The sequence below is a fragment of the Convolutriloba macropyga genome, chromosome 1 (assembly GCF_964194025.1).
Source record: "Convolutriloba macropyga chromosome 1, txConMacr16.3, whole genome shotgun sequence".
Lineage (NCBI taxonomy): Eukaryota > Metazoa > Xenacoelomorpha > Acoela > Convolutidae > Convolutriloba > Convolutriloba macropyga.
Window position 1 is genome coordinate 16,111,216 of NC_134468.1, and position 13,362 is coordinate 16,124,577.

The window sequence follows — 13,362 nt, forward strand, 5'->3', positions numbered from 1 at the left end:
GCTACTGTTAAAGTGCAATGTTCGAAAACAGAACTCAACAATCGAAAACGGAGGTAAATGCTCGAACATAAAGAAGTCAAAATTCAAGTCATGAACTTTCTGCTAAAAAACCTGTTAATCTCAATATTTCTCTTCCAGTCGTAAAAAGACACAAAAGTTTACAATAATTGCTATGAACTTCGTTTAAGAGCAATTAATAAAAATTGATTGCACTATTAATAAAAAAGAATATTTCAATTTATGTTTGTTTTACTGTCTAAAAAATGAAAAACTTCGTAAAGACAGCCTCCATAATTTTTTTTTGACATTATTGCGTCGAAAGTTATTTGGCAACGAGTTTCAAGCTCACTTTTTCAACCAATTGAGTTCAACCAAAGTTTTTAAACAACCGACAAGTAGAAAGAATGGCTCTGGAACGCCTAGTTGTGGTAGAGCTCTAATATACAGCAACAGCTTCATTGTGGGGAGGGGGTAGCCGGCAGAAGGTGGACTGAGAAGTTCGTTAAGGTACTTCAAATGACGTCATAAATGGTTATATACCACTATTAAGATTTAAGTAAAAAACTGACATCAAATTCAGCTGCATTTTTCATTGGACTTTTAGTAGTATACTTTTAGTAGTATACTTTTAGTAGTAAAAGTCTAATGAGTTAGAGAAAAAAATAAATCACGCACTCACTTGACCTTATCTCTTTGAGAGTGAGGTAAGTCATGTGTGACCAAAAACTTCATCACTTGAATGAACAAAAAAACTCGCTCCATTAGAGTGAACAAAACCACCAGCTAGAAAGCGAATTTTGTTTGAACACCATTTTCTCAAATTAGAGCAAAAAAATTTAATACCGCAAATCTACTAGCTTTTTGCTGTACTTCCTGTTTCGGCGTGACCAAAATCATGACTCCAAAAATCATAAAAATTTGTGAACAGATCTTAAAAGACTGCACCCCAATACAATTCGAATTCTTTGAATTGTAAAATATTTGTAATTAAATTCAAAATCTTTGAATGGTAGAAACCAAGAGAAGGCCAATAATAGACAAGCTATCGCTGTGCGGCTATTAAAAAATTCAAACGATCCACAAACCAATTCAAGGAGGTGGGAGGGGAAACGTTTCAGCCGGGTTGAGCGTGCGGTATTAAGGGTTGGAATTGGGGAGGTGGAATGCATGTGGGGGAGAGGTCGTCAAACTCGACGAACAGCCCTTCACACGATGAATTTATGTCTCCTCAACAGTTTCACATAATTAGAGACTAGCAAGGCGTAGGGCTCTAAGAAAATCACTTTCCGACATAATACCCTCCGAGCGTAACCTGTTTTAGGAACAAAAGTCAAATGGTCAGACGAGGAGTCGGTAGTCCAAAAAATTGCACATAATTGCTAAAAACTTTGTTTGAGAGCAATTAGTTACGAGAGCAACTTTTCTGGATTTGAAAACATATAGTCTTCAATTTTGGTGGTATCTTTGTGAGCTGGTTTGGTTGGAAAAAGTCAGTCTGCAAAAAAAGTTCCTCACATTTCCTTTGATAATGTTGGAGCAATAATAACAACAGGCTAAAAATCACAAACATGACCGACTACTGTAGGACTAATTGCTCTCAACTGACCGGTGGATAAACCAAGCCTTTATCAGTACAACGCATTACCTGTGGGATTTCAAATGATTTCATTAGAGCTTATTTCATAAGCAAAGATTTAAATTGAAAAAGGAAATATGGGCCCAATCGAATTTGATTTTTGAACCCCGCCAATTTAAACCACTGGTCAAAAAATGGCCCTTATGAACAATCTCACAAAAAACAAAAGCTTCAAAAGGGCTATTTGACTGAGCAAGCAAGAATGAGCCACACGTGTTGAAAAAGTTGTATAGACTCGTTTCTAGTGTGATGAACACTGACCATAAAGAAGGTCTGAAATTCCAGAAATTTACCAAAATCGCAACTGATCCAACTGCTTTTCTTCTTCATGCCTTCTATCCGGGGTGGCCGATTGTACTGTAAGTAATTGGAACCAACCACAGTTTTGTACTAAAACAAAAACGTGCTAACTTTTCAAGTTGATAATTGTTAAAACGGACTATCAATAAACTTCGAAAAAAATGCGAAAAAAGAATGATTTTTCATGATGTTGCTTTAGTCGATATCCACAGGAAGAAAAAATTAGGGCAGTTCTAATTCTATTCGACTCAAAGCGAGTTGTTATTATAATGAAATGTACACTCCCGCCCTGTGTTTCAGTCTTCAGGTTTTATAGAACGCAATGTGCATTGCAAGTTGTGACAAATAATAAAATAGCTCAGCTTCAACCTGACATTGAAACCTGTCATTTTCTCCCACCTAACAATAAATTATTCTTGTCTCTCCTATCTGAAGATTTCCGAAACAAGCAAAAATTTTAAAATTTGAGTACTCAAATCTGTCCACTTGGATTTTTAATTGCTCTCGAACGAAGCTGAAAGCAATTATTGTAAACCTCTTGGCCTTTTTATTCATTATTTTCGCTTGACCGTTGGTTTTTTAAGAGACTTTCACGCCCTTGACTTTTTTCGTTTTGTGTGATCTAAACCTCTCGCTAAACTAGTAAAAGTCAAAAAGAGCGACGAAATTTGTAAAATTTTTTACTTAAATTCTACTAGTGGTTATATGGGAACATAATAACCTTTAATGATGTCATTTAAAGCCCCAATCGTTGATTTTACTTGCTCCTTCCATCCGACTAGTCGTTCGAGAGCAATTCTTCCGACGTTATTTGGTTTTGCTTAGGTTTAGTCAATGTAAAATTCGACAGAGAGAGAGAGAGAGAGAGAGAGAGAGAAAGAGAGAGAGAGAGAGAGAACGGTTATCTGACTATTTAAGGCCAGGAGCCATAAAAGATAGGTTTGCTGTGACGGTAAATTTGAGAGAAACAAACACAAAAAATTTTCAAAATAGGAAAACTTGCTTTTTGTCCGAAAAAATATAAAAAAATAATTCTGCAATCAACCTTGTCTGAAAATTCACTTTTGATGGCCATGGTTTATTTTGTAAACAACAAGGAGGCTCGGTAACGTGCGAACTCTGCTCATCAACAATTTTGGCATAAATGTCTGCCAAATGAGGAACAGATAGAAAACCCCCCAAAATTTAAAAAATTTAAAAAATTGGTGTATGAACGAAAAGATTTGCCTCCAAAGCAAATAACTCAGTGGAGTAAAAAATGAAGCATTAGATTCATATTAAGAACGCGAGTCAATATTACGTATGCCAATATTAAGAACGCGAGTCAAGACGAACAGCAAAATCAAACAACAACAAAACATTATTTACATCAAAAAATTTATTTATTTTAAAAAACATAATTTGGTAATAAAGTCAAAATAGCGTCAGATAAAACTCACACTAAACAAAATAACTTGCAATTCACCAGAAGATATCCAAAAAGTTTACGATTACCAGTGTTTCTAAAGCCTAAGGCTTTTTAAGCCGTACAACCATACTTTAGCCCTCAAAATATGTTCGATTGCACCTTCTTCGAACACCAGTAATGTATTTTGTGACCTCTCATTAATGAAACTAGGTAACAAGTAGACAAAAAGAGGCAAAATTAAGTGATACTTGCTTTTCTTCAAAAAATTATTTCCAAAGATATGAAAGCCATTAATTACTAAATGAAATAATTAAATAAGTTTGTTTATTCTTCCAAAGGAAGCTGTTGAGACCTGCAGTTATCTAGAATACATCTTCCGTCTACAAAAAGAACCCAAAATATGACAAAAATCAAAAATTTACTTTGTGAAAAACCCGTCGAAGCCAGTAGTCATAACGAACTCAATAAAAAGATTAGACTTTGTGACATCAAACCCTCTGACACCTTTCCTTGACAACAATATTGTCAAATTTGGCTTGTAATTATTTAGAATAGGTAACAAACAAAAAGTGTTTTTCTATTATTTTGGAAAACAATTGTTCTCAAAGTCATGGAAGTCATCAGCTATCTACTAATATCAGAATATTGGCTCATATATTCTTCCATGAAAAGCCAATGGAACCAGGTCATTGTAGAGGAAATTTTAAACGACTAAAAAGACAAAGTAAAAACGACAGTTAGAGACAAAATTAAAAATTTCAATTCAATTCTTCGGGAAAGTAGTGTCGAAGCCGTTAAAAGTAGCGTCTACATCCTTAAAAATTTTAATAATATCGACTGTGCCTTATTTTGAACGCCAATAATGTGATATATGAACTGTCAATAACGTTATAATGTGACAAAACTAGAAAACATGAAAAATGGGCAAATACCTGAAAAAAATCAGAAATTTAGTAGTATCAAAGCCAACAAACAAAAACTTAAGGTGTAAAACCACAACAAATATTGAATTTGAATTCAGTAGAAAGAAGAAGCGGTCTTCCATTACAGCCACTAAGCTACAAGTTGACCAAATTAAGAGAAAAATGGAGGCAAAGTTCAATAAACCATTATTTATTTAAAAACAAAATATTTTTAAAAGTCAAAGCGACCATAAGCTTGCAAGTGATAAACTAGATACAAAAATTTGGAGATAATTAGGAAGCGAATTGGACCTATGACTAAGGAGCTTTGACTTGAAACGTTTTGTTATTTAATTAATATAGAAAAAGATTTATAAAAAAGACCGACTGATTACAATCCGAATTATTTCTGGATTGTAACAGTCCAAGATTGGTCCAAAACTATGCTAATGCTGTTTGCCCATTAAGAACATTTCAATTTTCAAATGTTACAGATATAGATATTTTGTTAGTTAAAGAATCAAAAATAAATGCTGCGTTTTTGATAATCAACGAGTAAAGCTAGCAAAAAAGGGCAAATTTTTAATTACGGAGCACTCGCAACGAAAGTTGAAGTAGAATTAGCCCCTTTTTGAGCCTACAAAGATTGTGTTAGTGGTCTTTGGGTGTGTAATTCCTGCAAAATTAATCAAAGTGGACTAAAGAAAATTATTTCGTGCTGTTTTGGATGAATTTTGTAACTTTTAGCCAAAATTTTTCACAAAAAAATTAAATAGAAATAGCCGACAATATTTTTTGTCTTTAAAAAAAATCAATAATACTTTCTTGAGAAAATTTAACAAATTTTCATCAAAATTGGCAAAATTTTAGTCAAAAATTTGGGAAAATGTGAATAAAATCAACGGAATTCACTATTTTCTCAAAAGTTTAAACCTCGATAACTCCCTGTAAAAACCGCAAATCCAAAAAACTTTTTAATTCCATATTCTACGCTGCAAAGCTTTCTAATGATACCAGTCTGAACTCTCTACGATGAATATATCGATCGGCCAAAATTTTCTGAACAAAAAAAAACCATTTGAGTATATAGCCCCCCCCCTCAGAAGGGGTCGGAAAAAACTGTTTTCAACTGCGTTATGAGAACCTGCCATGAGAAAATTGGTGGTTGATTTTTATCAATTATTAGGTATCAGTTGCATTTTGATTACTGATTTGGTAGTACTATATTCTCAACAATTTCTCCGAAGTTTATTGTCAAAACTTTGCAACTTATGTATAAAGAAAAGATTGGTTAAAGACGGAAATATGCAAGAAATAAGCAGCGGTGGGCTTCGGTAGGGGAGGAGGATGTCAGGGGGGGGGGGTGACTGAGGGGAAAACATTTTCGATGAACCGCATATTTAGAGACTAGTAAAGCAAAAATTTTAAGAGAGCTGCTCGGACACTTAAAGCCCGCCACTTAAAGCCCTTTTCTTTATACATAAGTTGCAAAGTTTTGACAATAAACTTCGGAGAAATTGTTGACAATATAGTACTACCAAATCAGTAATCAAAATGCAACTGATACCTAATAATTAATAAAAATCAACCACCAATTTTCTCATGGCAGGTTCTTATAACGCAGTTGAAAACAGTTTTTTATCCCGTTTTGAGGACGAAAAGTTAAATGGGTCAGACGTAAATCGGTCCAGGCAAAAATTGCATTAAAAACGAGGACTAATTTAACTGCTACAAAAGAGGACAAATGAAAATCAACGTCAAAATGCCGTATGTAAACAAAAACCAATAGCTAGAAAGCGAATCGAACATCGTTTTTTCACTCCACTTTGAAATTAGAGCGAAAAAATTTCACACCGCAAAACCACTTGATTTTTTGCTCCGCTTCCTTTTTCGCCCTGACCAAAATCATCACTTCAATTTGACTTCAAAAATCATTAAATGCATGAACCGGTCTTTAAAAAAAGACAGCGCCTCAATACAATTCGAATTCAATTTCGAATTAAAAAAACAAAGAGAAGGCCAATAATAGCGCCAGCTATCGAGGTGCGGCTATTAGAAAGAATTTTGCGGATAAATTTTCAAAACAAAATTTGACTCTGTCAACTTAATCTGTGAGCAATACAAAATTTTCAAGCTCAGGGGTTTTATCTCTACGAATGTTTTAAGCTACTTACGAAATGCTTAGAAAAAGTTTGTCTGAATAAAAAAAGTTAAAAATCTCAAGAAAATTTCGAACAACTACGAACTAACAAAACTCTGAATAAAAAAGCAAACATATCTGAGCTGCAGTAAAAACGCAAAAAACTCACCAGGGAAGAAATCTCGTAAACTATTGAGAAGTTTGGAAAATAATTCTGGCGCCTTAATCTTCGTGTGGATTAGCAGATGGACAAATTAAAAACGTTTAAAAAAAGCAAAATAAATTATTTAACATTCAAAAAGTTTAAAAAAACATACCCGGCAGATTGCCGGAAAAGAGCCGCCGTTGATTCCCATAACTCTATTGGGATTGAAAGAAAATAACAAAAATTGATTTTTGTATAAAAACATTTTTAAGTGCGATTTATTTTGATGTCATTTCGTAATTGAACATACTCCTGTCTCTCAGTGAGAGGCTACAGGGTTTAGTATCAATACCAATAAGCATTATGGATAGTAACTAAAACTTATGAGAACAAAGTTCAAGTACCGGGCATCTAAAAATGGGCTTTATGGGTTTATCCCGTTTCTATTTCTGACTTTGATTTTTATATACTGACCCTCTTCATTTTGAATTGCTTTGCTGAGCAGCTGCTTTTTAAAAGGACTTTGAGCAAAATGACAGAAGAGTGAAACTAGCCTTGAGAAGTCAAAAAGATTTCACGCAAAATGTCGAAAAAGCGGCAAAATTGGTAAAGCAAAAAAGTTCGACGAAGTAAAAAAAATAGGAGCGCTATAATAGCCGGCTGAGAAGATGAGGGCGGCTATCAATAAGAATTGATTAACTTCGACACAAATTGACTTAAGTGGAGCATTTGAGTAATCAAATTAAAGTCTTATACGTCATCTAGGTCCAGTAAAGATGTCCACTCAGATAGCTGAAAACAATAAACATAGCAGGACAAGACCTGAAATACAATTCAAACAATTGAATGAAAAACTTAGAAGTACCTGACCAGCAGATCAATTAAACAATGCCAGCAAAAACACAAACGAAATCATCTCAGAAAATTGAGAAACAAACAATCAAACTAAACAAAAATATACTCATTGCTAAAACTCTTGAAACTTTTACCCCAAAGGCAAATTTTGACCCCTTTAAATATACCAATTTCAAAAAAATGTTCAACGCCGACTTTTGATTCGGAAATCGGTCCACTTTTATATCTGCAAGACCTGAAAAAAATCATTGGCCCTTGATCGATTAACTCGAAAATGACTCAAAAATTTAAAATGAAATCAATCGCAAATTTTAATGAAAAGTTGCCAAAAACAGTGATATTAATATCTTCAGAATCATTTCTGTATCTTTAGAGGCTATCCAGTTATCCAATTGCAAGCGTTAGAAAAATCATTGGCTCAAAAATCGACAGGCAAAAATTTCAAATTTCAAAAAATAGAAGTTCGTTCCTTTAAAATGTAAAAACCATTCAATTTCCCCTAGCAACTATTCAATAACATACTATCAAACCCTAGATGGGGTTACCTGGCTACCGAGGCTAGAAAAACTGAATAAGAGACAAAAGTTTTGAAAAAACTTTTAAAAAAATGCAAATTTTATCAAAAAATTTCGAAAGTGAAAATTTCATTGAAACTAACAACCATGCATTAACGTTTAATGAGACCGTGGAATAAGTTTTCTAGCACGTGAGAATGCACAAATATCAATCCATTGTTACAAGAAACTATGCAATGCCCTATTATCAACCCTTAAATTAGATTCCCTGGCCCCTGAAGCTGAAAAACTCAAAAAATGACAAAATTTTTCAAAAACTTGAAAAAATTGCAAAAATTATTATAATTTTGCGTGTTTGTTTGTAGTACCAAAACATATAGCTCATAAAAAGGTCATAACAAGTAATTTTGTCTCACAAAAGTCCTTCATCAACTTTAAAAAACTTCTACCTAAGGCTAATCAAACAAAAAAATTAAAAAAAACCAGAAAAAAAATGAAAAATTGCACCGTTTTGGCCCAAAAACTCCTAAAAACGACTTTTTAACCTTAAATTAAGGCCATCCCAGCAGCTGAACCACCCTCAGCACTTGATGGACTACTAAAACTCACATTGGGCGTCTAATGAAACTTAATGCCCGCTGGGCTTTACCTGTTTATCCCGTTTTGAAAGATCAAAGTCATTGAAAAATGGTGAACACATCTTAAAAAAAACACAGCGCCCCAATACAATTCAAATTCTTTGAATTGTAAAAAATTTTTGAATAGATTTGATTGGTTAGTTTTGCATGTATTGCATAGATAATTGCGATTCGTAGAATCGTCATTGCATAGAAATGATCTAAAATAAACATAAACCGCAACGACTAACATCGGCCAAATTTCTGTTGAACAACCGCCGAGCGGCTGGCTTCGGTGATATCCAACTTGGGGGTAGGCAGGATAACAGTAAAAGAGGATAAGGGGCGCATTAGGAGTTTTTGGAGGGGGTTAACAGTAACAAAACTGCCTTTGCACCATCATTTTATGTCTTCACCGCAGCTTCGGTTAATTGTACAATTGGGGACCAAAAGAGCACTAAGAGGGCTGATGGGACTAAATGACCTCCGGGCATTACCTGTTTATCTCGTTTTTGAGTATGAACAGTTAATAGCGTCAGACGAAAAATCATTAAAAAGACCACAGGACTTCGTTTGAGAGCAAGAACATAGAAGAAAGTGCCGCTATATGAATTGTACGCAAAGGGTAGTTAGTCAGTTTTAAACTCTTGATTAGTTCATTTGGACGTGCTTCACGTGCAATGCTCCCTTTTCAGCTATCTTTACCTCCCGCTTTCATATATACCATTGTAACGTAAATGTCAGAGCTCTCTTCTTGCTAATTTATAGTTTAATCAACGAATAACTTCCAAAACCAAAAAAGGGTGCAATTTTCGATTTGAAAAATAACAATCAAAATATAATGTATAGTGATTTTGAGTCAGGATTAGAAAGGATATAAAAACAATTAGGACCACAGCCTCCCTTCCTCTACAATGGTTCCTACTGACGTTTCTACTGCAGGGCTCCGGCGCATGGAGCGTGCGCCACGGAGGCAGGCTGTGCGATACAAAATTCATAATTCCATAACATGGAGTTGAAGAATACTGTACGCGTTACAATTTAGCACAGGTAGACTCAGCTGTTTTCAGGAAATGACCAAGTCGTAAAACTGCACGGTCAGAACGACCGTTCAGTTTAGCAACCGAGTCAAAAACAGCCTTAAGATCTGTGCAATTGCAATAAAAGTTTAGATACATTTGAAATATTTTGCGTTGAATCCTATCGTAGCAGAAGTCTATCCCAGATTCACTCACTTATTTACCTCTTTCAAAATCCCTTCACCAATTCTATTCAAATGTCTTTGAGAGACCCCAGATCCGATAACAATGATATCAGCTGCTGCCGATACCGAACATTTGTCGTCATCTTTTAGTGATTTTTTTTGAATGACACAGACATCTCGAACTTTGCTCTGCGTAAGAAAATCAATAGCACGCGACAAATTGAATTCTTCTGTTGGACGACACAATAATCCCGCAACAGAATGAACAAAATTTGCTGAGGATACACGTCGCAAAATTCGTTGGCTTTCAATGTTGAGCAATGATGATAGTTTGAAGCATTGGAAGATCATTTCAGCCTCTTCGCATGACACCTGAAAATAAAGCAGTAAGGGAAACCAAAGCAAAAGTAAGCGGAAAGTCAGTTGCATTGAATTTTGTAAACTTTAAGGTAACTTGCGAAAACAATTATGCTCTGAGTATACACATTTGCATTGCAACCTCATTAGAGACACTTGCCAGTCTCCTAGACGAAATATACCATGACATTCAAAGCGAGCCTCACCTTCAGCCTCTAAAAGGCGACCTTCCCGAGTAAGATGATGCTAAACTTGACATCAAATATGGGAGAACTTCTTCGTCGGAGCATGATGAGCGTTATGATCTTCAACCCCCTGGCAAAGCCTTGTCCGAAAAGCTTGCCAGATACATAAAAGGGATCTATTCTGTTTCGGCCCCCCAGCTTAGTGAGCATAAATTTTTTAGGACCCCCAGGCGCACGTGCTATTTTCTTACATAGTAACGTGCTATATAACAACAGAGAATTTGTAACTGGGGGTCATAAAAAACACTGGGGGGGACGAAACAGAATAGATCCCATAAAAGTATTGTTGTTGTTGATGACAATTCACAGCTGAGTTGTAGGGACAAGATCCCAATCTTCACTCTGCACTTGTTGCTGTCACAGATGCGCCATGTTCAGCTGTTGCCTTCCATAAACCTTTCCTCACCTAACTTCCACTTTGTCACAATTATACAATTTTTCAGTCCGTTCGTGTCCAATATGAGGTAAAAAACGCAATTTGTTCAGAATGCTGTATGTACAGAATACAAAATCACCTCTCGCCTTTTCGGTTCTCTTCTTCAAATTGAATACATCAGAGACTCTCGTTTTCATCTCCAGAATTACTGGCAGATCATTGGAGTTTTCTTTAGAGATAGTTTTCTGAGTTCTTCTCCCCTGTCACCCACTTTTGCGATTCCTTTTCAAACAGTTCCAATTTCTTGATGTCACTGACACACATGCCATACCAAAGAAGCAATGAAAGAATCAGAGGTTTAAACAAACCTATCATCACTTCTCAGCTAACATTAAATGTCGAAGAATATACAAAACTCTATTCGCTTCTCCCAATCTGTGATTTACGTGACTTTTCGTTTAATTTTTCATTGATGAAGAGTCCCAAATCTTGGACTTGCTTAAGAAGGTCAAGAACTTTGCCTTTGAATAGCATCGCCCCTATACCGCCTCAGAATGCTACCCTTACGCATTTTTCTATCGCCAGGTCTACTTTGTTCTCTTCAACCCACTTTTCTATCAACTGCAGCTCCGCTTGGATCTCTCTTGTCAATTGCAAAGGTTTTTAGATCATCCGCATTAATGAAGGACTCCAAAAACAGTAGCACATCTGGAAGATCATCGATGATTATGCAAGACCAGAGAAGACCTAGGAGCGGCACAACCCTTGTTACTTCTAATTTCACTGATCTGACATTATCCAATCTCACAAACTGCCTCCGGTTTAACAAATAGTCAATTAGCACCTCTAGAAGGCATCAGCTCAGACAAATTTGATTCACTTTCTTCAGGAGCTCCAGGTGAGACAGCCCATTTACTGCTTTGCGGAAACTTGAATAACACGCCACGATCTCTGTACTGTCTCTGTGTATTGCCCAATCAATTTCCTTTGGAAATCTCAACCTGTTAGTGCCTAGTGCCCGTTTGGGTACAAAACTGTGTTGATTTGCAGCAAGATGCGTGAAAATAAATTATACAATGGCTTGTATATACAACTTGTCAAAACACGCTGTCTATATTCAGCAGCAACTCAGGTTTTTATTGCCTTTCTTGTACATCGCCGATATCGCGGCTATCTTGTTAATGTTAAAAAACAATTTATGTACAGCTTCACTTGTTTGTCTAGCTAATTTGTAGAAGGAAAATTTGAGGGAGACCTTTTGGTTCCCGCGATTCCGTTACGTCTAACGATAATATGATTTCACTAGGTTTTTTTTCGACACACTGCTTTTCGTTAATGTCGCATGTTTATTTTTCAAGTTTTCGATAAAGAAACCATCTGTTGGGATGCAGAATGAAGGAAGGAACTCATTCATCATGATTTATTTTTCCCTCTCCAGTCCATTGAACCTACTGACAAAGGACAAAGGTCATTACCTTTGGCAACCCTTTCTCTTTGGTCAAGCTCTTCAGGTGTTTGAATATACAATCTGTTTTTTTTGATGACATCAGTCTTTCTTGATAATCTTTCGATCCATTTCATATGATTCAGGTAAAATTGTCTCCATCCTCTGAATCTTCTCCTTTCTATAAGTGTTTGGTTTCTCTCAGTATTCAATTTTGCTACTCAAATCACTCCAGAACCTTTATACTCATCGGTTTAAAGAAAACAAAATACGAACAACAAGTGAATGACGCAGGATATAACAGATTCAACCCACTCACGTTTGCCTACTGCGGCATCGTAGGACCTACAACAAAGTTCTCAAACAGATCGCCGATGCCAGCAAAAAGCGCAGGGCGCCGTAAGCTCACATCATTCGGACAAATATTAGTTTCGCTATTCTGCGGAACCCCTTCTGACTCAGAGCATGTCTGCGATGAATGAATCTACTGATAACTGGTTTTCAACCAATGGCATCTCCTCTTGTTTGAAATGTAAGAACAACAATTTCCTACCTGACTATGTTCTATAATAGATATTATACATAACTATCTCCAGCTCACTTTTTCTCCCGATTAGTTAATTACTTGAGTATAAGTGTAATACGGCTGTTCATGTTATCCAAATATTAGACTCTTTCAGTGTTTGTTTCGCCTATTGAATTTTTGAATGTACATTTGCGGATATTAGTAACATACTCTTCATATTTAACATCAGATAACATCAAAACAAGCGATCATGCAAAAACTTAGCGGAAATTTTTCGCTATCTGGATCATCAAAGTATCTTATCACAAACTAGTGACGTCTCCCCAATTTCTTTAACCTTTGGTTTTCAGCTGCAACTATGTTCTAAAAAATATTGTATCACTAAACTAAATCGTGAAATAACGGATGCAGATGCCCTCACCATATTGAACAAAAAAACTTCGGGATTGTCATACAAATATCAATAAAAAGCAAAGACTATCAATAAAATACATACAGCACAACGATGGCCCTTGCTGAATACGCGCGATTAGTACCCGAGCCAGGAGCTTACATTATATTTGTTTGTCTACAGTAGTTATGTTGCTTCTTTCGAGTATTACGTTTTAGCGAGTTAAAACGTTGAAATAATTATCACCCGAACGGGAAGAAAGTCACTGAAAAAAAAATTTTAAACAAAAAAAGATGGTAAT

General features: G+C 35.6%; 1 protein-coding gene across 3 annotated transcripts in view; it reads right to left on the minus strand.

Annotated features, from left to right (window-relative positions):
- The window catches only part of LOC142345947 (ribosomal silencing factor RsfS-like), a 13,330-nt gene extending 3,239 nt beyond the window's left edge, over positions 1 to 10,091 (minus strand). Inside the window, exons 1-2 of one of the 3 annotated variants that reach the window (XM_075398417.1) lie at positions 9,762 to 10,091; positions 1,930 to 2,026 (exon numbers count right to left, since the gene is read on the minus strand). In XM_075398417.1, coding sequence (XP_075254532.1) covers positions 1,930 to 2,026; positions 9,762 to 10,073 — 409 coding nt within the window. In that variant the 5' untranslated portion in view covers positions 10,074 to 10,091. Of the gene's footprint in view, positions 1 to 1,897; positions 2,027 to 2,657; positions 2,745 to 9,761 lie in introns of those variants that run through there. The other 2 variants (XM_075398424.1, XM_075398431.1) reach the window with 2 other exon arrangements.
- Between the last annotated feature and the right edge of the window lie 3,271 nt (positions 10,092 to 13,362).